This window comes from Arabidopsis lyrata (assembly GCF_000004255.2).
Source record: "Arabidopsis lyrata subsp. lyrata unplaced genomic scaffold ARALYscaffold_3, whole genome shotgun sequence".
Classification (NCBI taxonomy): domain Eukaryota; kingdom Viridiplantae; phylum Streptophyta; class Magnoliopsida; order Brassicales; family Brassicaceae; genus Arabidopsis; species Arabidopsis lyrata.
The window spans coordinates 23,877,330-23,900,086 of NW_003302553.1; the positions used below are offsets into that span (position 1 = coordinate 23,877,330).

Sequence of the window (22,757 nt, forward strand, 5' to 3'; positions counted from 1 at the left end):
ACGTGCAATAGTTGGGCTTATAATACAGTAGGCCCATATTGGGCTTACATCAAAAAAGCCCATTTTGTTTTTTCGTGGAGAACTTTATATACACATTGACGAGGGTCGCCGTAAAACCTCTGCTTCTTCTGCTCCAGAAAAACCCTAATCAGCTTCTTGTCTCCAAAAAATTCAAAACCAAGTAACATCTCTGAGGTACGATCTTGTTCTATGAATCCTAATCAGCTCTGTTACTTTTGTTTTCTCTTTTCGTCAGCTCTAACTTAAAGACTATCTCTACAGTGCTATATCAACGACGATGTATCTTCAGTGCTATATCAACGAGAAGGGTGACAAGGTTTACACCACTAAGGTACCTTTACTTTTGCTCATCTCTTCTTCTTTTCTTCAGTATTCTTAATTCGTTAGTTTATAACTTTGTTCATGTGTTTCTACGATTCGGAAATAAATCTCTGTTTTTGTTCATGAGCAAAAAGTTACAGACTTTATTATAGGTAGTTTCATATACATGTCTATAGTTGTTAAAGGTTAAAAATTTCGTTGATACACATGAAGCTTTGTTTTGTTTGCTTAATCTTAAAATTTGTTGTTTGATTTATCTTAAGCTAGGAAGATAGAAGTTCTTTCGGGCACATTGAGTTTGGTTTTGCTTGTTTAATCTTCATTTTAGCAGATATATAAGTTCTTTCATACACATTGAGCTTGGTTTTGTTTGACTTGTTATTACTAAATTTCCATGTTTTAATCTCTTGTAAAGGTTCACAAAAGCATACTTGTTGATACTTTTTCTATGAGTTTGGTTTTGGTTATGGACTCTCTGAAAACTCTGCTCACTGTTTCCATTTACAAATTGTGTTGTTACTTTGTGCTTACACATGTATCAAACTCATTGTGCAGAAGGAATCACCACTAGGTCTAGCCACTGAATCTGCCCATCCAGGTGAGTCTTGACTTAGAGACCATTTTGTGTTGTTGTAGTTTGATTCAGCAAAGAAATAAACCATTAAATCTTTTGTGCTATTTGCAGCCCGGTTCTCCCCTGATGATAAATACTCAAAGCAGAGAGTATTGTTGAAGAAGCGATTTGGTCTCTTACCGACCCAGAACGCACCTGTCAAGTACTGATGAAAGCTAAGAAGCAAATCACTTGCTTTGTGTTGGTTTTGATTTTCTTTTTTAATTTGCTATGTTGTCTCTTAATGAAATGTCGACTTAAACCTTCTTTGTAATGGCGCAAGTAATGGAATCATAATGTCTTCAAATAGTATGAGTTAAGACCAATTTTTACCTATCCTCGTCAAGCCTGACACTTAAAAGATTGATTTACATCAAGAATTTGAGAGTGCCCATTTATGATCAGGAATATTCAAAAATCTTAAGAGGATATATAAAGTATACTACTGGCGCAAGTAAGAAACTAAAAACAGAGAATCACAGACAGTAACCAGAGATCAGCAACACACACAAAATTTACACTAGAAAAAAATACCAACGAAAAATGAAGTTTTGGGCCTTTTGGTCCTTTTGTTCAAGGCCCATGAAAATTGTCCGTTTGTCGATAAAATTCATTTTCACAGTTTGTTTGTTTTCTGCGAGAAAGAAAAAAAAAATGAAGAAAAGAACAAATCCGGAATCGTCCGCCTCTAAAGCAAAGAAACGCCGGCGAGAGGAAGAAGATGAAGAAGAAGTGGGTTGTAGTCACACTGCAATTGAAGATCAATGTCTTCCTCTGGGTAAGTTTTGAATCTTTTGTAATTGGGAGAGATTGAAGCTCTAATTCAAAATTGGTTCGTATCAGAGGATGATCTCACCTTTAGCGACACTTGTGTGGCACTACGAATGATGAGAGCTCAGTTTCCTCGTATTGATCAGGTTCCATTCTATTCGAATCGATTTGACTAAATTGGACACTCTGAAAATTAGTTAAACACCTTAAAAGTATCTCCTTTTTCTTCTTTGTTTTGTCAATTTCTTTGTACGTTGATGTATTCTTATAGCTGTTTCGTCTCCTGCCTCTACTCATCTGTTTCAGGCTTCGACCCCACCCTTCATATTACAGTCGCAGTTATACAGTAGTGTCAATGATAGAACCCAAGTCGATAGAGAATTAGAGGTATACTTTCTGTTCTTGACAACAAGTTTAGTAAACAGGGTTTCTGTTTTTGCAATTCCTTTATATAGGTGTGGTTTTGATTTGAAATATGAAACCTTTAGAAAAATGAAATGTGCATCGAACAAATGAAATTATAACCGCTGCATTGTATCTCTAAGGTGTTTCTTAGTAAGTTTAGAACCCTCTGCATTTGCGTTTGTATCGTAATTGCGGTTTTATTGGTTGAACTAGTTTGGTGCTATTGCTATTTCTATATTTGCTTGTCGAATGTTTGTATTTTGGGTTCTATCAAATTTCCCATCTTTTATCATCTCTATTGGGCTTCCTAGGGTTCTTTGGATTGATCAATTTGAATTTGGTGCAGTGTTTACGAAGGGAGAAAGTTGTTCGTGTTTTCAAACTCAACACTGGACAAGATGATCATGCAATTATCTTTTTGGATGACTATCTTAACCAGGTTGGTATTTTGCTGCATTTCAAGAGGCTTTGGTGTTGTTCATGTGTTAGCTTTAGTTTTTTGGAACGGTCTCATGAATAGTTTTGATTTCTTACTATTGGTATTCTTCCAATTTTTAGCTAATCAAATATATGTGAACAACATTTAAAAACGACAATCCTCATTCTTTTTATAATCCATATGTTAGGTAGATCGAATAGTGAAGAGGATGGAAGAGAAGAGACAGAGTGATCTTGAAGTTTTTAAGTGGTTCAAAGGGCATGTCCTTGATTCAAAACTTGAACCCAGTATTGGACATCATGAGCTAGTACGTCACTTAATCTTTTTGCTCTCTACTAATCAGTTTCTGTCTACATGAGTTTAGAATTTTCACAAGCTATCAATATTTATCTGCAGTTTTCGCTGTTGTCATTGGGCGGAAAGGTGAAAGATGCACACATCACTCTCTTAATTAACGCAGGCCTTCTCGTAAGTAAACAGTTCTACCCTACTTATCTGCTGCTCCACGTATCTCATTCCCTCTTTTAACTAGAAATAATTTTATCTCAGACACGCCAACTTATTGATCCAGACATGTACTGGTTTGCAATTCCAAGTATCGGTAAACTGTGGAAGGGTCTATTGCAGGTACCTCTATATATACTTTTATCAATTTCCTCCCCCAAGTGATTTCCTTATAACCTTTGCTTGCCCTCAATCCAACAATCAGGGAAGGAACGAACTCCTCTCATTGTTAAAGCGCAAGCGACATAAAGAGATGTTCTTGGCAGAGCTTGAAAAGAAACGGCTCCGGTTCTCTCCTCTGGATGTGAGATTTCACATACGTGATCTCATTGGCTCCGGTCACCTGAAAACTGTTCAGACAACTTCTGGGCTGATCGTTCGGATTTCAAAGGACTAAAATGCCAGTGCGGGTTTCTCATCAAATGGGCAATTTAATTATCAGGTGACCTTTTCACAAAAGTATACACATCCATAATTTTATTAGTATCTCTCTTGTTACTACGAGCAATATGTAATAGATAGGATTTACAAGAATGATTACAGACTCGAGCTAAAAGCCAAAGACAAGAATTTTGTACAGAATAGTTGTAATTGGTCTATTTATACACAGAAGAATTATTACTTATAATGTCTTGATACATTGTGTTGATGATGGGTACTACAAGTTGCGTGAAGCGAGAATCTCTGCTTTTACTCTAGTGATGAACTCTTCGGCTCTTTGGTCTATTCCCTTCTCCGGAAACAATTCCTCCTTCGGCTTCCACTGCTTTGCTGGAATCCAATTGGATACAGCCATAGGTTCCCTGAAGAGCTTATCAACGTAGACAACAGCTTTGCGTTTCTTCTTGAACAAACAACCTCTCTTTAGACGGGTGAAAAAAACACGGGAATCTCTGTCTCGAAGCTTCTTCCCGGATGTGTGGCTTGAACGAAAGAAATGTTTGTCCGAAGTTGCTGCACTGTACTTGGTGTGGTGTTTAGTTTTGGATCTCCGGAGTTTATGGAAGCTGGCGGTGAAGCTTTTCCAAGCTCTTTTAGCAGGTAAAAGCCTAATTCTCAGGCAAGACATGACTCTTAAGATTGTTGAGATTGAGAGAGTGAAGAGAGATGAGAAAAACTTGGTGGATAACGCAAAGGGAGATAAGCAGAGGATTATATAGAAGTTTGTGTTCAGCTTAGATCGGACGCAAGACTAGACAAAAGCAGCCAACAGTATTCCTTCTTCTTGCTTAATCTCTACGCTGCTTCCTAAAACCTAATCTCTTCAGTATAAATAATCATATTTGTTTTTATGAGTTTGCCCTTAAAAAGTTTTATGTTTTTAGAAATTAAAGAATCATATCTATTAGAGAGGCTTAGCTTCTATGATTAGGTTAAAAGATTAATAAAAAGATTTAAATGAGAGCTTGAACACCATTTCTACGCATCTCTCTGAGCCTCCAAATGGGATAAATAGCATCTTCCCCAAACTCTGTTGCCTCCACTTGTTGCATTGCCCATTCGTGGTACACCGTGTGTATCGTGTCCTAAATCCAACACAACAACAACAACGACAACAAATTCTTTAAGCACTTAGGCATTGCACATATGTTTTGGGGATTGATTTATGATTTTGATTCACAGTTTCCTTTTTTACCTGGCCTCCTTCTTGGATTTCTCCATTCTCGTCGCGCACGCAGTAGATTTCTTGCGTTTGGAACTGACATCAAAGATGACAACTCCATCAGATCCAATTCTTAGCTAAAGAATAACCTCACAAGAAAAGATAAAGATCATTACCTTGGCGATGATTATTGGGGAATCTCCCATCATCTTTGTCACTGAAACTCGAACGTCAGATATATGCAGAAGCTGCAACATCAAAATGAAGCAACTTACTCATGGATTTACATGACTTCATGAGAACAAGAATCCCCTACGAAAACCTTACCTTGTTATCGAAAAAGAAACCATGAGTTTGGTAAGCTGTGAGTTCTGCGGTGCACCGTTCAATCACTTCCTTGCTGCAATACTTCTTCAAGGTCTCAACATCTCCCTACACAGAGATTTAAATTTACTTAGAAGCAACAAAAACGAGGATAAGAGGAGATGATCTATTTCAAAACTGAGATTCACCTCACTGTATGCATTCAAGACTGGTCTGATGACTTCCTCAATTTCTGCAGCAAAGTCTGGCAAGGAGAACGATCTAACCATGAAAGAGATAAGAATATTATTATAACCAGAGGCACATCTTCAAACCAATAAATAAGCATCTATACAACTTACGGATCTCGGTTGCGTATCTCTTTGTAAGTTGATGCAGAATCTGTTTCCTTCAAGAACATCTCATTCATACTGCCAAAACAAAAGAATGCACATGTAAGAGAGAAAAAAATAAGTTACATTTTAAGGAATATAGTAAGGGAGCATTTAGAGCATACTCCTGAATCTTGTGAACAATCGGATTATCACTGGTTTCCCATATTTCCCTCACATCTTCTGCAATCTGCTTGGAGAAGTATCAGCAAAGAGAGTAATGCAAGATAAGATGATTGAACAAAATGAGTAAAGAGAATATGTTTGTTACCTCTTGGCTCTTGTTGACAACAGGCTCACTCATCCTGCTTAGACGTTTGAATACAGGAGAGCCTTGCATCTAAAGCAAATTTAAGGAAAACACTCAACAAGGGCCTTTAAAACATGGCATAAGTGGAAAAGACAGAGATGGCTACTTACCTTTTCTTTAAAGGATTCCCACTTTTGTTGCCACTTAGACTGTTTTGTTGGCGTAACAACCATCTCCGTTCTCATACTTCTCTCACCTGTGAATGGCGGGGGAGGTGTATATTCCAGGAACTTCTTTCTTGATGGGTTTCCACGCAACTCATCTTTCACAATGTCAAGTGCCTTCTTTACTATGTCAAAGGGTTTGGCTTCCTTCAGCTTGTAAAACGCCTCGGATACCTTTGGCGAAGAAAGACTTGACTTGAATTTTGCAAAAAATGTATGTAGTTCCTCCGTAGAACCTGATTGCTGATGCTGCTGTTTTTCTCCTTGAGAGGTTCTTGTGCCTGATGAACTTGCTGACTCTGCACTCTCCTCCTTCCCGAGCTTGAATGACTCCTTGACCTCTTCAGTGGCTGCTGAGAGCTTGTCTTTCACACTAGAAGAGACCTGCACCGTCAAAGCTGTTTTGTAAGGGACGATTGTTAGCCTTTTACAATGTACAAAGTTGGCTACTCATACACATAACAATTGAGTTAAAAGTGCACTAAAGCAATTTTCATCAGTAAAACTATTTAGTAACCAAAACTAATCTACAAAACAAAGCGAAGACAGATAGCGAGGCTCGTGTACTAGAACCATACCTTTTTCGGCGCAGATTCAGCCTCAGTCCACACACCATCAACTTGCTTGTACAGCTGATCAGTCGTTTGTTTCGTTCTGCATTAGCCATCTCATTCATAAGCTTCCTTTTGACATACAATGTATTATCCCTAAGTAAAGTTCAATTACAAATGTTTAAATTACCTAACTTTCAGGTCCTCTTTTACACCTTTAAACTCTTCTGCTCTTTCCTTAAACTCCTTCACTGTTCTTTGAAATTCAGGATTGCTGCAACAACAAAAACATCAACAAGGTTTAAAAGAAATTGAACTAAGAACATCATCAACTAATACAACGGTTCTGTTCTTCACTGGTTCTAGCATACATAACATTACCTATCAGCTTCTCCTCTAATATTCTTCGAGAACTCGCTGAAAACACTGAACCGGCGATGACTCGAATACCCAATAGCGGGAAGAAACTCTGATCTTGTGTTTCCTCTCTAAATAAAATACAGAATTACCAAATCAATCAACCAATTTGATGATCCTAATCACAAATTCACTACAAGAAAAAGAAACAAAATATTCACCAGAACTCGTTGGTGGAATAGTTGACGTAAAAGAGGCTGCTTTGTGATCAGTAAATCTCGAATTATCTTTCTAGTCGCCATTAGAACAATCTTCTTCGTAGTGAATTGTACAACAAGATTTGAAGAAACAGAGGCTGGCAGGCTGCTCTCGAGAAAGAATCACAGGGGATGATTTAGATTGAGACTAATATACACAACAACATATCTCTAGTTCTATCGTTTGGAAGAAAATGGAAAGTTCAAAAAATTACTTGACGAACAAACCAAAGAAGACGGGATTAGATTTCTAGTTTTGCCTTAAGCCCTAGAGAGATACGAGGTTTCTCTGTCCGTAGTCCGTACCATATTTTAGAGATTTGTTTGGAAACACGGATATACATATCCCTAATCGGGTTAATAAACAAACACGAGAGTATATAAGAAGAGTCGTTTCCAAACACTACAAAACACTCATGGTCTCTGTTTAATTTGGGCCTCTTAGCTTTTGTAAAAACGTAGGCCCATCATCTAGTAGCAAACTTGGGTACACGACAAAAAGCTTAAATTCAAACCTAAAGACGACAAAAGTAACTAGATTCTCAGTGTTTTTTTAGTCACAAGCCACGTTAGCGACGGCGAACTTTTCGGCTTGCCGGCGAGCAGCCGGCTCCGAAACCATGGCTTGAATCAGCATCGTCTTCACTTCCCATGGTGCATAAGAGAAACTTCTTCTGGCGTAAGAATTGACAAGAGCTGCGATCCCCTGTTTCAGCAACGCACCGTACGCGTTACCTTCTTCGTCATTCCTAGCCGTTGATTCCACTAGCGTTAGATCAGATCTCCACCGTTCTTTTGCTACCATCACTCCGAATATCTTCTCTACCGTTGATCTCTCCGGTACCATCCTCGGCCATGCTTCCCTCTGGCTGCTCCAATACCTGAAACCAAACGCAAAAAACACTAGCGAGTTAGATCTGACTCAGCTAAAGATTTAAAGAAAAGATTGATTGATTACTGCGGCGTGCATCGTCCTCTGTGTCTGGTGTAGACGAAACCAGGTCTTGTCGCCGATAAAGCTCCGGCGAAGAAGCAGAGGAGGAAGAAAGTGACTAGAACGATTCGACTCGGAGAACAAAGTGAGTCCATGATATGCCTAGAAAAGCATTAATCAGCCCTTTGTCTTGGTACTCTTGGGTCTTCTTTAGCCTTCTTCGTTAAATCGCTCTCAAGAATCTGAGTTTGCTTGAGTTATCGGTCTCCTCAATTTGTCTATTGCTACCTCGGAAAAAGAGACACACACTTTGACGGTTTTACCCTTAGAATTCAAATTAACGAGATCTTTCTGTCAAATTCGATAGAGTGAATACATAATTATTAGGGGGTATAAACGTCATTTTAAGAAACGCACATGAGTTTGTCTGAATCTGCTGCTATAAAAGCTTTGATTTTTTTTTTTGCATGCCGTCGTCAGTCCTCACGTGACTATGCATGCTCCGCACCATGTGCCCACAAGAGGTCCGATCGATCTTAATCCTAAACCATGTACTGTACAACGCTGTCCCTAATTTGTAATAAGAGAAGTCACAAAATTCAAAAAAAGTTTCTTTAGTCGATTATTATGATTCGAACTTTGCTTACAGCAGTTTTGGTTAATTTTTCATGTTTTTGATGGGCCTTTTGTAAAATTGTTCCAAACCAATGTCATGTAGAGCAGTTTCGTTGTTAATATGAGCCCCACGATGCCTATCAATGCCAGACTATATACACGTATCCACATCATTTTAAATTCATAAAAATGTAACGATATACATGAATCATGTGTAATGTAACTGGTGATTGGTGAACCATGAGTTTGTATATTTTATACTATATATATATATATATATATATATATATATATATATATTGCTCCACAAATCTCTCATTGGATGTGGGATATAAATATAATTATAACATATATATATAAATACTATTTTGTCAACCTTCTTAGTGTTTTGCATTTCTTAATTATAAACATTATCGTAAAATGTAGACTAAGTTGTTAAAAACAATGGTTGCACTTCCATTTCGCAAGTCACGCATACATGTCATCTTAAATCTCTCCGTAACTCTTTATATATATACCTAAAGGCTTAACGCTAGCACAAGCACAACACAAAGAGGAAAAAACAAATTTGGAGCCATGTCTTCATCAATATTCTCTTCTGTTGTCCTCTTCTTCTTCCTTTTCACCATCCCATACATTCAAAGCCAACCCATTGCTCCAGCTCCGACCACCGAAACAAGTCCCATCAATCTCACAGCGATTCTTGAAACTGGTCACCAATTTACTACATTAATACGACTCCTCAACACAACTCAAGTGGGGTTTCAGGTAAGTGTTCAACTCAATAGCTCTGATCAAGGGATGACTATATTTGCACCAACAGATAACGCATTCAACAACCTTAAACCCGGAACTTTAAACAGTCTCACATATCAACAACAAATCCAGCTCATGCTCTACCATATCATTCCAAAATACTACTCTCTGAGCGATCTTCTATTAGCAAGTAATCCCATTAGAACTCAGGCTACGGGATATGAAGGAGGCGTTTTTGGATTAAATTTTACAGGACAAGCACAAAGCAACCAAGTGAATGTTTCGACGGGTGTTGTTGAGACTCGGATCAATAATGCATTAAGACAACAGTTTCCACTAGCAGTTTACGTGGTGGACAGTGTGTTGTTACCCGAAGAGTTGTTCGGAACAAAGACCACTCCCACCGGAGCTCCGGCCCCGAAATCCACAACTTCATCGTCTGATGCCGATTCTCCAGCTGGTGATGATGAGCACAAATCTGCCGGATCAAGCATGAAGAAGACAAGTCTACGGATTGTTCTTGGCTTTGCATTGTTTTGTTGTTCGGTTATATATATTTCTTGAACCTTAACTAAAAGCGGGGAAACGTTCCCAAGTAACTACCATTTAATTTAATTTGTTTGCATGACTGATTTGATTCATCTATGTTTTGGAATTTCTGCTTTGTAATCTTCTTATTTATTCTATAAAATAAATATACTTCCTTTATTACATATTTACATGTATTCTTAAATTAAATGATGACTATTGATTTTGACGTTTAATTATTGTCCTTGATGTAGTTATACATTGTCGACCCCTAAAAAGGCTTCAAATATTTGTTTCGTTTATAGTATACTAGATCATGACCCGCACGTACGTGCGGGGTTTTATATTATTTAAAAAGTTCTAACAAATTTTAATTCAATATAAATTATTTCGTTGTTTTTATGATATATATTTTAGTGTATTAGATTTAGATTCACACGTACGTGTAGAGATATTTTTTATAGAAATTGTTATATAGATTTTAAAAATATAAAATATTTTGTTGTGTTAGTGAACTTTATAATAGTACAAATAATATAAAATTAGAGCAATAAACGAAATTCAGTTGCGTTAGTGCATAACTATATTTTAAGATCCGGACCTACACGTACGTGCGAAATTATATTTAAGATAAAACTAAGATATAATTTAGTTGCAAAAGTTAAATGATGTTACTTTTTTTATTTTCTAAACTAATCAAAACATTTCTAATAGTTTGATTATATGTGTTAAATAGGATATAGATTCCGTTTGAGTTTGGTTATTTCATGTATATTAGTTAGGCGTAACTATTTTAGAACGGGAAACATATTCCGTCATATATCTGTCATAAATTCTTGGTCCCATAACCCGTCTTGTATACGTGAAATAAAAATATGACAGTCCAGTATCCGGCATAAATAGAATATGTGTAACTGAAAATGTACGTACATGGTTATGTATGTAAACAAATCTATTTTATATAGTGCTTATAACCTGAACTCATACCAGTTGGGTATTTAGTTTGAATTTTAATTTATGTCCCCCTCTCATCCCGTCTCGTAATTCCTATTCTCATTTCATTCCATTAAAATCATGTTCCAAATTCTTATTTGCGTACTTTTAAATACCATACAATACATACTGTGAGTTTTGTAGATTAATATATATGCTGCTAAAGTTACAAATATATTTTAACAAATTTATTAATGTTTTTTTCCTTAGCTAAATTTTGCATATTCTTCTTTTTATTGTTTAATCATAATTAATTTGATTTTTGGACTAAAAATAAAAATTTGAGATACATCTTTAAAAGGGATATGCTATTGCTGCATAATTTGAATTCAAAATATATAATTAGTTTACATTATTTGAAAACTGTGTGCAATATATTAGGGATTTATTTAAGGAAGATCCGGTTGAAAAGCAAAAAATAAAACGCAAAATAATTTAAAATTTAATATATACAATAGATTGTTAGATATTTATCAAACTTGCTTTAAACGAAAGCTATAATGATAATTACTTTAAATTTATTATTATTTGAGTTTATTTCATCATAAATATAAAGAGTTGTTAATACCTAATATCGTATTTTAGAAATTGTGAAATAAAATTTTTTTTATATTTTAAAATTTGTGAAAATATTATAACAAAATTGAATCTTAAAATATTTGTATTTAATTTTCTTACACAATTTTAAATTTAATTTTAAATTCCTCCATTGATAAATCTTTTAAATGATAGTGTTTTTAATTTTGAATTAAAATGATATTATTTTTCTTTTTATTTTTGATATAGAATAGTCTATTAAAATTTGTTTTATTTTTGAATTAAAATCTTAGTTGGATATCAAATCTTATTTTTTCAATTCCTATTGGTTAACAATTTTTTAAAAATTAATTTCAAATTTTCGTTTATAATTAATAAGAGAGAGAAAATTAGTTTATTTTTTTTGGAAATTAATAATTATTTAAAAGAATTAAACTATTTTTTGTTTAAATATTTTAATTTTGTGATTACTATTGTACCCTTAATGAGGTTATTTAAAAACACTAAAAACCAATGTCATTTTTTGTAATTCTTTACCCTTTATAAGGTTATTTATTATCCAATGCTTCCCAATTAATAATATAGATGATAACAGCTTAGCTCTTGGTTTTTTTTTAACCTTGTTGATTACTAAACCAGAGTGAGTTTATCAACAAAAATAACCACAACTAACGATTATTTTTGGTTAAATACTCTTAGTCTCTTACCATACTTTTAAGAGCCTTTGCAACGAAAATATGGTTTTTGAAGTTACACTTTTGTAAGTGATAATAATCTACAGTCTATTAATCAAAAAGAAATTTTCACGTTTGTCAAATTGAAATATGGGAATTGTGGATTGACTAATGGGCTTGACTAAAAAAGTTGGGCCCAAAGATCTCTAGTAAGAGAAACTGCATGATCGACCAAAGATTCAACAAAATCCTGATTGCTGAGCTTTAAACCCTAACCCCTCTCTTCTTCTCTCTTCTCCTCGCCATTTCCAGAATTTTCAGGTACTTCCTCTCACCATTTTCCATATAGATCGGATTCTGAGTTTAAGCGAGTAAAGCTACATATTCTTCGGCTCCAGTTATGTGATTCTAAGTTTCTGTTTTGTTTCAGCTAATTTTGCAGATCATTTTTGTTTCTTTATCATCGATCCAATTTTTCCTTGGGTCTAATTTACAAAAGCCTTCGATTTTGATTTTGGTTTGCAAATCTGCAGGTGTTTGTGAAAACGATGAATTTTAAGAATGTCAAAGTTCCCAAAGGTCCTGGTGGTGGTGTTATAGCTGCGGTGGTTATTGGTGGGCTCGGTCTTTACGGCGCTACACACTCTCTCTACAATGTCGATGGAGGTCATCGAGCCATCGTCTTTAACCGGCTTGTTGGTATCAAAGACAAGGTTAGTCCCCCTGCAAAAAATTGGTTTCTTTTGAATCTGTAAATTGACAATGAATCTTGTGTTTGTGAAATCTACCTCAAGTTAGGTTAGGCTTAGCATTAATAGTGAATCTTGTGGTTGTGACATCTAGCTCAAGTTAGGTTAGGCTTAGCGTTTGTAGTGAATCTTGTGTTTGCGGCACCTAGCTTAAGTAAACAAGGTTGATTTGTTGTTATTCTAGTTTTGATTATTGTTTGCAAAAGTCATTTTGATGCACTATTAATAGTATATCTTTGCTTGATTTGATTATGTAGGTTTACCCTGAGGGTACTCACCTTATGATTCCGTGGTTCGAAAGGCCAATCATCTATGACGTTCGTGCAAAGCCTTATCTAGTCGAAAGTACATCTGGGAGCCGTGATCTCCAGATGGTATTCCGCTTCATTTTCTCCCTTCTAATACTAATGGGTTTAATCTGGACGAGTGGTTTTGGTCTATGAACTATATGATAAGCTTATGTTGTGTGGGATTTAAACATTCAGGTTAAGATTGGGCTTCGTGTTCTCACCCGTCCTATGGCCAACCAACTACCAGAGGTATATCGATCCCTTGGTGAGAATTACCGCGAGAGAGTTTTGCCTTCTATCATCCACGAGACCTTGAAAGCTGTTGTTGCTCAGTACAATGCGAGCCAGCTTATTACTCAGAGAGAGGTTAGCTAACTTGCAGTAAATACATTTTATTGATTCCTCTTCACTGGTAAATTATTGTCCCTTTTAATGGAGATGTGTTTTTTTCGTTGGGGTTTTTCAAGTCGGTGAGTAGAGAAATCAGGAAAATTTTAACTGCACGAGCTGCAAACTTCCACATTGCACTGGATGATGTGTCCATCACAGGCTTGACATTTGGAAAGGAGTTCACAGCAGCCATAGAAGGAAAGCAGGTGGCAGCTCAAGAGGCCGAGCGGGCTAAGTTCATTGTGGAGAAAGCTGAACAGGACAAGAGAAGTGCTGTTATCCGCGCCGAGGTGTGAAAAATGCTTTTCTCTTTTCGAGCTCGTATAAAAAAAACCCGAGAGATTGTGTTATATCTTGCAAACTGATGTTTCTGCGTGGGTTTATGTAGGGAGAAGCCAAGAGTGCTCAGCTCATAGGTCAAGCAATCGCAAACAACCAAGCGTTCTTAACGTTGAGGAAGATCGAAGCAGCCAGAGAGATCGCACAGACCATCTCAAAGTCGGCAAATAAGGTTTACTTGAGCTCTAACGATCTATTGCTTAACCTACAGGCTATGGACCTTGATGTGAAGCCCAAGAAGTAGAGGATGATATGATTAAACCACGCCAGAGCTCTCTCTCTTCCATAATCGTCTTTCCAATTCACGGATTCTTAGACTAAAAGCTGTGAATTCAGACAGTATGGATTCTATCTTGTGAATTTCAGACACTATCGTGCGTTTTGTAGTCTTTCTTTTGGGAGATCAAGAAAAAAAAATTATGTTTTTACAAGTTCTTTAAATTTGGAAATAAAAATGTGCACAAAGCTGGAAAATAGGCTGTGAAAATTGAAAAAGATTGAAAACGGGCCTAGAAATGAAATTGGCTTTTGGCCCAAGTATGGTGAACCCGTAGAGGGGCATAGAGACACAACACATCTGGGTTTAACGGTGTTTGGTCGGAGCCAATTTGATTCCACCACCACGAGCTTTCAAAGCTAGCTTTAATGGCGTTTCATGGAATCAGAGAAGTTGAAAACTATTTTATACCTTTCCTACAGCGAGTCAAAAGCCGAAATGAATGGAAGAAGATCCATGCCTGCATCATCGTACATGGATTATCACAAAGCAGCTTCATGGTCACTAAAATGGTGGATTTATGTGATAAGCTTGGAGATATGGATTATGCAACTCGTCTTTTTAACCAAGTATCGAATCCTAATGTCTTCTTATACAATTCCATTATTCGTGCTTATACACACAATTCCTTGTACTGCGATGTGATCAGAATCTACAAGCAACTGTTGAGGAAGACCATTGAGTTTCCAGATCGGTTCACGTTTCCGTTTATGTTTAAATCTTGTGCAAGTCTTGGATCATGTTATTTAGGGAAGCAAGTTCATGGTCATCTCTACAAATTCGGGCCTAGGTTCCATGTTGTGACTGAGAATGCGCTGATTGATATGTATATGAAGTTTGATGACCTTGTTGATGCACATAAAGTGTTTGATGAAATGTCTGAGAGAGATGTTATATCGTGGAATAGTTTGCTTTCTGGATATGCAAGGCTTGGGCAGATGAAGAAAGCAAAAGGGTTGTTTCATTTGATGATAGATAAAACTATTGTATCTTGGACTGCGATGATCTCTGGGTATACTGGGATTGGTTGTTATGTAGAGGCTATGGATTTCTTCCGTGAAATGCAGTTAGCTGGTATTGAGCCTGATGAGATCAGTCTCATTTCTGTTCTACCCTCGTGTGCGCATCTTGGATCTTTAGAGCTTGGGAAATGGATCCATATGTATGCAGAGAGAAGAGGGCTTTTGAAACAAACTGGTGTTTGCAATGCTCTTATTGAAATGTACTCGAAATGCGGTATGCTTAGTCAAGCTATCCAATTGTTCGAGCAAACGAAAGGGAAAGATGTTATATCATGGAGTACGATGATCTCAGGGTATGCATATCACGGGAACGCTCACCGAGCATTTGAAACATTCATTGAAATGCAGAGAGCGAAGGTGAAGCCTAACGGGATCACATTTCTTGGTCTTTTATCAGCTTGTTCACATGTTGGTCTGTGGCAACAAGGGTTGAAGTATTTTGATATGATGAGACAAGATTATCAGATAGAACCCAAGATCGAACACTATGGTTGTTTGATTGATGTTTTAGCAAGAGCGGGAAAACTAGAACGAGCTGTTGAAATAACAAAGACAATGCCGGTGAAACCCGACTCAAAGATATGGGGTTCATTGTTGAGCTCTTGCAGAACAAAGGGCAATCTTGATGTTGCACTGGTTGCAATGGATCATCTTGTGGAGGTAGAGCCGGATGATATGGGGAATTATGTTTTGCTTGCCAATATCTACGCAGATTTGGGAAAATGGGAGGATGTTTCGAGATTGAGAAAGATTATAAGGAAGGAAAATATGAAGAAAACGCCAGGTTGTAGTTTGATAGAAGTGAACAACATTGTTCAGGAATTCGTTGCAGGAGATAACAGTAAACCTTTTTGGACTGAGATCTCTCTAGTGTTGCAACTGTTTACTTCACATCAGGATCAGGATGTGATTAAAAACAACAATGCTCTTGCATTTATCGGTATGATTTAAAAGCGTTTGAATTATGGAAGAAGTAGCAAACTTATTAGGCGTATTCAATCATACATATGTTACAAATCGATCAGAAAGATCACAACAGTATTTAATTATACATATGTTACGAATCGATCAGAAAGGTCACAGCAGTACTCATTCATACATATGCTACAAATCGATCAGAAAGGGCACAACATTATTTAATCACAATCCCTGCCATCTCCAACAAGATATATAGAAGCTTTGATACTTCCTGTCGTATTCTACAATGTGTTGTCTGGAATGGGCTGATTTTAACTCAATTCATCCGAGAATTTTCTTCAATCCTGTCTTCTGCTCTGAGGTTAACCTTGTAGGGAACTTGATGTTAAATTTGATAGTCAAGTTGCCTTTCTTAGTCTGGTCTTTCTGCAATGGCATTCCTTCATTTGGAACCACTTCCACGTACTCTGGATGGATCACAGTGTTGACTGGGATGGTCAGTCTCCGACCATCAAGTGTAGTCAGGATGACGGTGTAGCCGGTAAAGGCCTCGAGAACTGAGATATTCTGTGTGACTAGGAGGTCGTTACCATCTCGAGTGAAAATCGGATGAGGCTTCTCATCGATGATGAAGACTAAATCCGCTGAAATCACACCGGGTTGCTCATTTCCTTTCGCCGTGAATGTGATCTTTGTGCCCTTCTTCCACCCAGGTTTCACATCAACAGTCAAAATCTCTTCTACCTGCATTGTCTTGCTGCAAGTTTTTTTCAAAAGAAAACACATAAAACTGGTCAGCCTATGCGTTTTTTGCCACTCAACAAGGTTATCAACTATGATCAAGGTTATGCTTTCACTATGTATTACCAAACGAACGCTTTCTTAAGCGAGTGGCTAACCTAAAGAGTTCCACTTCATGTTCATGGAATGATCATGACTTACCCAAAGACACCAGCAATCTCCCTAGAGATCTTCATCTTCTTGGTGGTTCCTTTGTAAAGGTCTTCAAGGCTACAAGGCAACTTTTTTTCAACAGGAGCTGCCTTCCTAGCTCCACCGGGATAAGATGAGCCGCCACCACCACCTCCTCCTTTGCCGCCGCCACCATTACCACCAGCAGCAGCAGCAGAAGGTCTAGGGAATTCAAAGAATTCAGAAAATATATCATCCGCAGTTCTCGGACCTGAAGGGCTAGAGACCCCAAAGAACTCTGCTGATATATCATCCGCAGTTCTCGGACCTGAAGGGCTACCAAAGAACTCAGAAAATATATCATCCGCCTTTCTGGGGTGACTCATGTTTCTTCTCAGAGTGTGGACTGATGTTCCAGAAATCGTTCTGAAACCGGGAAAATAATGAGATTAGTACAATCCGTTCCAGAGACTCACCGTGAGCTGAGGAAAGGAGAAAAGTGATTTGTGCAGAGAATAATCACCTCAAAGGATCGTGATTCCCTAGGAGGAGGACGATGATGATGACCAAGTATGAACTGTACCGAGAGTAAAGTAGGGGAGAGAGAGCATATTCCCAATGTTACTTTATCAGTATTGAACCAACTTCATTATTGACCGGCACAAACCGGACTTGGTTTAATTAAAGAGAGATGAATGCAATAACTGGCGGTATTGAGCCAGATGAGATCAGTCTCATTTCTAGTCTCACTGAGTTATTTTTGTTTTCCCGTCGTGTGAGCATCTTGGATCTCTAGAGCTTGGCAAATGGATCCATATGTATGCAGAGAGAAGAAGATTTCTAAAACAAATTGGTGTTTGCAATGATCTTATTGAAGATCAGTCAAGCTATCCAATTTTTGATATGATGAGACAAGATTTTCAAATAAAACCCAAGATCGAACACTACGGTTGTTTGATTGATGTTTTAGCAAGAGCGGGAAAACTAGAACGAGCTGTTCAAATAACAGACAAATGCCGATGAAATCCGACTCAAAGATATGGGGTTCATTGTTGAGCTCTTGCAAAACAAAGGGCAATCTTGATGTTGCTCTGGTTGCAATGGATCATCTTGTGGAGCTAGAGCCAGAGGATATGGGGAATTATGTTTTTGCTTTGCAATATTTACGCAGATTGAAATGAAGAAACTCCAGGTTGTAGTTTGATAGAGATGAACAATGTTGTTCAGGAATTTGTAGCAGGTGACAAATAGTAAACCTTTTTGGACTGAGATCTCTCTAGTGTTGCAATTGTTTACTTCACATCAGAATGTGACTAAACACAACAATGCTCTTGCCTTTATAGGTACGAATTTAGAAGCGTTTTGATTATAGAGAAAGCAACAAATTTATTAGGATGTATCCAATCGCACATATGTTACAAATCGATCAAAAAGGTCTTAACAGTATTTAATCACAATCTCTGCCATCTCCAACATGATATAAAGAAGCTTTGATGTTCTTCTTCTGTTTACATCCCCTTGTCCGGAATCTTCTAATTATAACTCAATTTAGCCGAGAAGCTTCTTCACTCCTGTCTTCTGCTCTGAGGTTAACCTTGTAGGAAACTTGATGTTGAATTTGATCCTCAAGTTTCCTTTTTTAGTCTGGTCTTTCTGCAATGGCATTCCTTCCTTTGGAACCACTTCCTCATACTCAGGATGAATCACGTTGGTGACTGGGATTGTCAGTCTTCGACCATCAAGTGTAGTCAGGTTCACTGTGTAGCCTGTCAAGGCCTCAACAAGTGAGATCTTCTGTGTGACTACGAGGTCGTTACCCTCTCGAGTGAAAACCGGGTGAGGCTTCTCGTCGATGATGAAGACTAAATCCGCTGGAATCACACCGGGTTGCTCATTGCCTTTCTCAGGGAATGTGATCTTTGTGCCTTTCTTCCACCCTGGTTTCACATCAATGGTCAAAATCTCTTCCACTTGCATTGTCTTGCTGCAAGAAAACACATAAATTGGTCAGCCTATGCGATTTTCGCCACTAAACAAGGTTATGAATTGTGATCAAGGTTCTGCTTCCACACCGAACAACCACAAACTGGTCCGCCTATGCGATTTTCGCAAGTCGGCAAGGCTATGAACTATGATCAAGGCTCTGCTTTCACTATGAATTACGGAATAAACATCCTAACCAACCGTTTCTTAAGGGAATAACCAAGCTAAACCTAAAGAGTACCATTTTGTGTTCATAGATAAGAAACCGAGTGATCATGACTTACCCACTGACATCAGCAATCTCCCTAGAGATCCTCATCTTCTTGGTGGTTCCTTTGTAAAGATCTTCAAGGCTACAAGGCAACTTATTTTCGATAGGAGCAGCCTTCCTAGCTCCACCGTGATGCATTGAGCCACCACCACCGCCTCCTCCTTCGCTGAAAGAAGCAAATATATCATCACCAAACATGCTGCTAGAGAATCTTGTACCACCTCTTCCGCCAGCACCACCAAATGGACTAGAGAACCCAAAGAACTCAGCAAATATATCATCCGCATTTCTCGGGTTGAACCGGAAAGACGTTGGACCATCCCCGGTAGAGAAATAAGTAGCTCCACCAGCATCTGGAGGTGGCACATTCCCTTTCAAACCTTCTTCACCATATTGATCATACACAGCTTTCTTTTGAGGATCACTTAGTACCTGTAAGCATCCAGAGAATCAGTAAACAAGAACACAGACTCAAAATATACTCTGAAGACAATTATGAAAGAACAGAGGACACAGCTACCATATGCAAAAGCGCGAAATAACTAAAGACTACAACAGAATCTAATTAAGACAAAACCTGTTCAACAAGATTCTAAACACGCATAAAGATGAATCTTTTGTTCGAATTCAGACATATCTATGTATGTACCTCGTAAGCTTCGGAGATTTGTTTGAACATAGCTTCGGCGTCTTTTTTGTTGTTGGGATTTTTGTCGGGATGCCATTTCATGGCGAGTTTACGATAAGCTTTCTTAAGATCATCGTCGCTTGCGTTGCGATCAACTTGGAGGACTTTGTAGTAATCCACTCCCATCCGACCTTCTTCTTCTTCTCTCTTTCGCTTCTTCACTTTTCCTGATTCTTATTGATATATTGTTCAGAAAAAATGAAATTTGCTCTGTTTCTTCTGGATTTATTATGATAGTTCTTAGTTGAAGATTACAAGAGTTTGGTCTTAAAAACGGCGGATTCATGATGTTTCTTCTCAGAGTCTGGAGAATTCTGTGGAATGTTCGAGAAATCTCTTCAAAACACTGATTACTTGGGTGACGCGTGTTTTCATCACAGGCTTCTCTTATCTTCTTCGTTACCGTAACTCTAGCCGTTCAGGTTCAGCTAGAGTTTTAAACGATAAAGCCCATTTACAACATTGGACTCAAAGTGGGCTTTTATAATCTACCCAAATCCATAGTACTATATTGATTCAGTTAAGTTATTGATTATTAATCAGTTTCGTGGTGACAATATTGGATTTGTGAAAAAAGATATGGATTACAAAAAAAAAAAAATTACATAAATCAAGAAGGAATAAAAAAAATAATCAGTGAAACTAATAACAAGTCTTTCTTAACAAGGAATGGAGTGGGTAAACCAACGGAGGACTTTGATAGGAAGTTTGATGAGTCCAACAGCGAAGTTAGCCAACGCAGCGAAACAGAAGCAACATGGGCACAAGCAACTCAATATTGTCCTGCAAAATTTTATTCATTTTTTTTTTTATCACTATTTTAATATTCCTTCTCTGGTAAGAAAGAATTCACGCAGCGAAACCATATCTAGTAGATCTGAAGTTACACGAACCGAAATAAGATTCAAGATTGAAAATGAAAATGATCTAAAAAAACGACATAATAAAGCGTATGAACTTTTATATGAAATAACCGGGGACGTACCCAATGATCCAGATAACAGCACCGACTAGGGAAAGAACGAGAGCAACAAGAGCAAATGGTAATCCTAATAAGAAACCCAGAGGTCTACATTCTCCCATTTTTTTTCTCTTCAGATTTTTGGAGACAAATGTAAGTTTTTTTTTCTTTCTCTTTTCTCTTTTGTTCGGTTCTTTTAGACAGAGGAAGAGGAGAGCATTAATAAAAAGATTTAAAAGGAGTAAAGTGAGTTTTTTTTTCAAATGAATGATTAGTTCCACGAAGATGATAAGAGTCGTAACCGCCGTACCCACGCGGCGGGATTTTCTCAAGTACGAGAATACCCTTCCGGTTTCTTTTTTTTGGTCATCTATCCTACGAAGTCAACGGGGGTATTTAGGGGAACTGAAGACTTTTGAGTTGTCTTGGAAGCTTCCTTTTTTCAAAGTGTCAACAAATGAATGCCACATTAATTGTGGCTTGTGGAAGAGTTCTAAAGACCTTTTTCGTCGACCGAATTTATTCAAAGAGAAGAATAGAACCTTTTAAAGGGAAGATGCAAGTGCAAGTTGTGCAACCACATGGGTGTGACATTAGAGAATATAGAATAAAACTCTTTGTAATATGAAATTAGGGGAGGTCCCCGCGCCGGGCGCGGGGTTGTATGTTGATTAAAACCAGATTTAGTCATTTAGGGTTATAAGTTTTAGACAATTATTGATTTAATTTTGTCAAGAGTATAATTTTTATAACGACATTAATATAGAATTATGGTAAAACGCCATAACGTTTGATATATTATTGCGAGAAAATAGTGATTATTATCCTCTGAATATAGTAAAATGCAAAACGGAAAACTAAAATCATTAAAACCAGAAAGTATAAATTTAGTAGTCTTGGTTTGCTCATCAACAACCAAAGATAATCAAAAGATCAAAATTGGATGTGTGACATTTGTCCTTTCTTCTTGTTGGAAAAGATATATCGCATCCTCGTTACATCATGACAAGAACGATTGAATAGAATCTGCGAACACTTGTATGAAGCAGTACCTCTTCGTGTACCTTAATTATCAAAGGAATATAGTTTCAATGTCTCAAACCCCAACAATACATGTTAAATAACAAAACCAAAACAAAATACTTTCACTCATTTCAGTTCTTGCAAATCTGAATATACATATGGTAATGTCATCAATACATTGCCTCCACTCAGCGAAAAATTTATTGACATAAAACCACGGTAGTCGATACCGTAGACGCTCACAACTACAAACAACAGAAATTTCGAAGGTACCAATAGTTCTTGACTTCGAATTTAATAATGTGACAATGACAATAATGTGACATCGACAATATTATGTTAACTTACAAAATCCTTCAATTTTTACAAGACATTGAAGTTTAAAGATTATGTTCATTTGGAAACTCCTTCCATTATCCTAAAGATATTGATGTCAAAACTCTTACGTTAATTTTGATATCATGCTCTTCCTCTCCAGACTATTTTAAATAATTGCCCACTCGTCAATGACTGGCTTCTTGGGAGCAAATTCAATCTGATGAGTGTTGTTTTTGTACTTTTGTAACAGAGTATGGGATCACCTCCTGCTCCTCTGTGAGATCTTTCGAGGTATGGAATTTGGTTTTCTCTAGGATTTATCCTCGACAAAGATTGTTTTGATTTTGGACTGAGATACTTCTTGGACCGACACTCTTCTACCCATGAGATACTTAAATAATTGTCAACTCGTCAAAGATTGGGTTCTTGGGAGCAAATTCAATCAAATGAGTGTTGTCTATGCACTTTTTCAGCGGAGTCTCGGGATCACCTCATGCTCCTCTGTGAGCTCTTCCTAGGTGTGGAATTTAGTTTTCGCTAGGCTTTATCCTCGACAAAGGTTGTTGTG

At 37.3% G+C, this 22,757-nt stretch overlaps 11 protein-coding genes across 14 annotated transcripts; 5 read left to right on the forward strand and 6 right to left on the reverse strand.

The window, feature by feature from the left end:
• Positions 1 to 89: 89 nt before the first annotated feature.
• LOC9322349 (H/ACA ribonucleoprotein complex subunit 3-like protein) lies at positions 90 to 1,291 on the forward strand. The gene is made up of 4 exons (XM_021031668.1): positions 90 to 195; positions 283 to 352; positions 898 to 940; positions 1,028 to 1,291. The coding sequence occupies exons 2-4, from the start codon at positions 299 to 301 to the stop codon at positions 1,123 to 1,125; spliced, it is 195 nt and encodes a 64-aa protein (XP_020887327.1). The 5' UTR covers positions 90 to 195; positions 283 to 298; the 3' UTR covers positions 1,126 to 1,291.
• Positions 1,292 to 1,540: 249 nt separating this feature from the next.
• LOC9320272 (serine/threonine-protein kinase 19 homolog) lies at positions 1,541 to 3,699 on the forward strand. The gene is made up of 8 exons (XM_021031666.1): positions 1,541 to 1,733; positions 1,799 to 1,872; positions 2,033 to 2,113; positions 2,478 to 2,570; positions 2,758 to 2,877; positions 2,967 to 3,038; positions 3,120 to 3,197; positions 3,280 to 3,699. Exons 1-8 carry the CDS (start codon positions 1,610 to 1,612, stop codon positions 3,469 to 3,471), a joined length of 834 nt encoding a protein of 277 aa, XP_020887325.1. The 5' UTR covers positions 1,541 to 1,609; the 3' UTR covers positions 3,472 to 3,699.
• On the reverse strand, positions 3,566 to 4,489 carry LOC9320273. Its single transcript, XM_002886237.2, has one exon. It carries the CDS (start codon positions 4,141 to 4,143, stop codon positions 3,733 to 3,735), a length of 411 nt encoding a protein of 136 aa, XP_002886283.1. The 5' UTR covers positions 4,144 to 4,489; the 3' UTR covers positions 3,566 to 3,732.
• On the reverse strand, positions 4,278 to 7,271 carry LOC9322350 (mitochondrial import inner membrane translocase subunit TIM44-1). Its single transcript, XM_002886238.2, has 13 exons — positions 6,976 to 7,271; positions 6,779 to 6,885; positions 6,588 to 6,671; positions 6,425 to 6,500; positions 5,793 to 6,230; positions 5,644 to 5,712; positions 5,498 to 5,562; positions 5,343 to 5,411; positions 5,190 to 5,262; positions 5,005 to 5,109; positions 4,854 to 4,925; positions 4,711 to 4,773; positions 4,278 to 4,600 (listed from the first exon to the last, which is right to left on the reverse strand). Exons 1-13 carry the CDS (start codon positions 7,054 to 7,056, stop codon positions 4,469 to 4,471), a joined length of 1,434 nt encoding a protein of 477 aa, XP_002886284.1. The 5' UTR covers positions 7,057 to 7,271; the 3' UTR covers positions 4,278 to 4,468.
• Positions 7,272 to 7,350: 79 nt separating this feature from the next.
• On the reverse strand, positions 7,351 to 8,370 carry LOC9322351. Its single transcript, XM_021031667.1, has 2 exons — positions 7,970 to 8,370; positions 7,351 to 7,892 (listed from the first exon to the last, which is right to left on the reverse strand). Exons 1-2 carry the CDS (start codon positions 8,098 to 8,100, stop codon positions 7,565 to 7,567), a joined length of 459 nt encoding a protein of 152 aa, XP_020887326.1. The 5' UTR covers positions 8,101 to 8,370; the 3' UTR covers positions 7,351 to 7,564.
• Positions 8,371 to 9,046: 676 nt separating this feature from the next.
• On the forward strand, positions 9,047 to 10,031 carry LOC9322352 (fasciclin-like arabinogalactan protein 6). The gene has a single exon (XM_002884161.2). The coding sequence runs from the start codon at positions 9,137 to 9,139 to the stop codon at positions 9,878 to 9,880; it is 744 nt and encodes a 247-aa protein (XP_002884207.1). The 5' UTR covers positions 9,047 to 9,136; the 3' UTR covers positions 9,881 to 10,031.
• Positions 10,032 to 12,266: 2,235 nt separating this feature from the next.
• On the forward strand, positions 12,267 to 14,250 carry LOC9320274 (prohibitin-6, mitochondrial). Of its 2 annotated transcripts, none has more exons than XM_021031484.1 (6): positions 12,267 to 12,369; positions 12,582 to 12,761; positions 13,055 to 13,171; positions 13,283 to 13,453; positions 13,555 to 13,767; positions 13,866 to 14,250. In XM_021031484.1, the coding sequence occupies exons 2-6, from the start codon at positions 12,597 to 12,599 to the stop codon at positions 14,058 to 14,060; spliced, it is 861 nt and encodes a 286-aa protein (XP_020887143.1). In that variant the 5' UTR covers positions 12,267 to 12,369; positions 12,582 to 12,596; the 3' UTR covers positions 14,061 to 14,250. The 2 variants fall into 2 exon arrangements, with proteins under 2 accessions (XP_020887143.1, XP_020887142.1); XM_021031483.1 differs by having other exon boundaries at positions 12,335 to 12,445.
• Positions 14,251 to 14,302: 52 nt separating this feature from the next.
• LOC9320275 (pentatricopeptide repeat-containing protein At2g20540) lies at positions 14,303 to 16,100 on the forward strand. Of its 2 annotated transcripts, XM_021031482.1 has the most exons (2): positions 14,472 to 14,662; positions 14,743 to 16,100. In XM_021031482.1, the coding sequence occupies exons 1-2, from the start codon at positions 14,472 to 14,474 to the stop codon at positions 16,064 to 16,066; spliced, it is 1,515 nt and encodes a 504-aa protein (XP_020887141.1). In that variant the 3' UTR covers positions 16,067 to 16,100. The 2 variants fall into 2 exon arrangements, with proteins under 2 accessions (XP_002884209.1, XP_020887141.1); XM_002884163.2 differs by having other exon boundaries at positions 14,303 to 16,100.
• LOC9320276 (dnaJ homolog subfamily B member 13) lies at positions 16,078 to 17,578 on the reverse strand. 2 transcript variants are annotated; one of them, XM_021031486.1, is made up of 4 exons: positions 17,469 to 17,578; positions 17,274 to 17,371; positions 16,976 to 17,216; positions 16,078 to 16,790 (listed from the first exon to the last, which is right to left on the reverse strand). In XM_021031486.1, the coding sequence occupies exons 2-4, from the start codon at positions 17,329 to 17,331 to the stop codon at positions 16,355 to 16,357; spliced, it is 735 nt and encodes a 244-aa protein (XP_020887145.1). In that variant the 5' UTR covers positions 17,332 to 17,371; positions 17,469 to 17,578; the 3' UTR covers positions 16,078 to 16,354. The 2 variants fall into 2 exon arrangements, with proteins under 2 accessions (XP_020887145.1, XP_020887144.1); XM_021031485.1 differs by having other exon boundaries at positions 16,976 to 17,371.
• A 717-nt stretch (positions 17,579 to 18,295) lies between these two features.
• On the reverse strand, positions 18,296 to 20,318 carry LOC9320277 (dnaJ homolog subfamily B member 13). The gene is made up of 3 exons (XM_002886241.2): positions 19,849 to 20,318; positions 19,213 to 19,631; positions 18,296 to 18,929 (listed from the first exon to the last, which is right to left on the reverse strand). The coding sequence occupies exons 1-3, from the start codon at positions 20,011 to 20,013 to the stop codon at positions 18,494 to 18,496; spliced, it is 1,020 nt and encodes a 339-aa protein (XP_002886287.1). The 5' UTR covers positions 20,014 to 20,318; the 3' UTR covers positions 18,296 to 18,493.
• An 84-nt stretch (positions 20,319 to 20,402) lies between these two features.
• On the reverse strand, positions 20,403 to 21,048 carry LOC9322354. Its single transcript, XM_002886242.2, has 2 exons — positions 20,873 to 21,048; positions 20,403 to 20,670 (listed from the first exon to the last, which is right to left on the reverse strand). The coding sequence occupies exons 1-2, from the start codon at positions 20,968 to 20,970 to the stop codon at positions 20,547 to 20,549; spliced, it is 222 nt and encodes a 73-aa protein (XP_002886288.1). The 5' UTR covers positions 20,971 to 21,048; the 3' UTR covers positions 20,403 to 20,546.
• Positions 21,049 to 22,757: the final 1,709 nt, after the last annotated feature.

Excerpts from the sequence above, each read along its gene's own strand:
- LOC9322351 (XM_021031667.1), bottom strand. The coding sequence starts at position 8,100 with ATGGACTCACTTTGTTCTCCGAGTCGAATCGTTCTAGTCACTTTCTTC. Across the intron at positions 7,893-7,969 it reads AGAGGACGATGCACGCCGCA|GTATTGGAGCAGCCAGAGGG; the intron begins GTAATCAATCAA and ends GTTTGGTTTCAG.
- LOC9322350 (XM_002886238.2), bottom strand. The coding sequence starts at position 7,056 with ATGGCGACTAGAAAGATAATTCGAGATTTACTGATCACAAAGCAGCCT. Across the intron at positions 4,926-5,004 it reads GTTTCTTTTTCGATAACAAG|CTTCTGCATATATCTGACGT; the intron begins GTAAGGTTTTCG and ends TTGATGTTGCAG. Across the intron at positions 4,774-4,853 it reads CCCCAATAATCATCGCCAAG|TTCCAAACGCAAGAAATCTA; the intron begins GTAATGATCTTT and ends CTTTGATGTCAG.
- LOC9322352 (XM_002884161.2), top strand. The coding sequence starts at position 9,137 with ATGTCTTCATCAATATTCTCTTCTGTTGTCCTCTTCTTCTTCCTTTTC.
- LOC9320277 (XM_002886241.2), bottom strand. The coding sequence starts at position 20,013 with ATGGGAGTGGATTACTACAAAGTCCTCCAAGTTGATCGCAACGCAAGC. Across the intron at positions 19,632-19,848 it reads AAATCTCCGAAGCTTACGAG|GTACTAAGTGATCCTCAAAA; the intron begins GTACATACATAG and ends GGATGCTTACAG. Across the intron at positions 18,930-19,212 it reads GAGATTGCTGATGTCAGTGG|CAAGACAATGCAAGTGGAAG; the intron begins GTAAGTCATGAT and ends GTTTTCTTGCAG.
- LOC9322354 (XM_002886242.2), bottom strand. The coding sequence starts at position 20,970 with ATGGGAGAATGTAGACCTCTGGGTTTCTTATTAGGATTACCATTTGCT. Across the intron at positions 20,671-20,872 it reads GCTGTTATCTGGATCATTGG|GACAATATTGAGTTGCTTGT; the intron begins GTACGTCCCCGG and ends AAAATTTTGCAG.
- LOC9322349 (XM_021031668.1), top strand. The coding sequence starts at position 299 with ATGTATCTTCAGTGCTATATCAACGAGAAGGGTGACAAGGTTTACACC. Across the intron at positions 353-897 it reads ACAAGGTTTACACCACTAAG|AAGGAATCACCACTAGGTCT; the intron begins GTACCTTTACTT and ends CTCATTGTGCAG. Across the intron at positions 941-1,027 it reads CACTGAATCTGCCCATCCAG|CCCGGTTCTCCCCTGATGAT; the intron begins GTGAGTCTTGAC and ends TGCTATTTGCAG.
- LOC9320274 (XM_021031484.1), top strand. The coding sequence starts at position 12,597 with ATGAATTTTAAGAATGTCAAAGTTCCCAAAGGTCCTGGTGGTGGTGTT. Across the intron at positions 12,762-13,054 it reads TTGTTGGTATCAAAGACAAG|GTTTACCCTGAGGGTACTCA; the intron begins GTTAGTCCCCCT and ends TTGATTATGTAG. Across the intron at positions 13,454-13,554 it reads AGCTTATTACTCAGAGAGAG|TCGGTGAGTAGAGAAATCAG; the intron begins GTTAGCTAACTT and ends GGGTTTTTCAAG.
- LOC9320273 (XM_002886237.2), bottom strand. The coding sequence starts at position 4,143 with ATGTCTTGCCTGAGAATTAGGCTTTTACCTGCTAAAAGAGCTTGGAAA.
- LOC9320276 (XM_021031485.1), bottom strand. The coding sequence starts at position 17,331 with ATGAGTCACCCCAGAAAGGCGGATGATATATTTTCTGAGTTCTTTGGT. Across the intron at positions 16,791-16,975 it reads GAGATTGCTGGTGTCTTTGG|CAAGACAATGCAGGTAGAAG; the intron begins GTAAGTCATGAT and ends AAAAACTTGCAG.
- LOC9320272 (XM_021031666.1), top strand. The coding sequence starts at position 1,610 with ATGAAGAAAAGAACAAATCCGGAATCGTCCGCCTCTAAAGCAAAGAAA. Across the intron at positions 1,873-2,032 it reads AGTTTCCTCGTATTGATCAG|GCTTCGACCCCACCCTTCAT; the intron begins GTTCCATTCTAT and ends CATCTGTTTCAG. Across the intron at positions 2,878-2,966 it reads GTATTGGACATCATGAGCTA|TTTTCGCTGTTGTCATTGGG; the intron begins GTACGTCACTTA and ends ATTTATCTGCAG.
- LOC9320275 (XM_002884163.2), top strand. The coding sequence starts at position 14,462 with ATGGCGTTTCATGGAATCAGAGAAGTTGAAAACTATTTTATACCTTTC.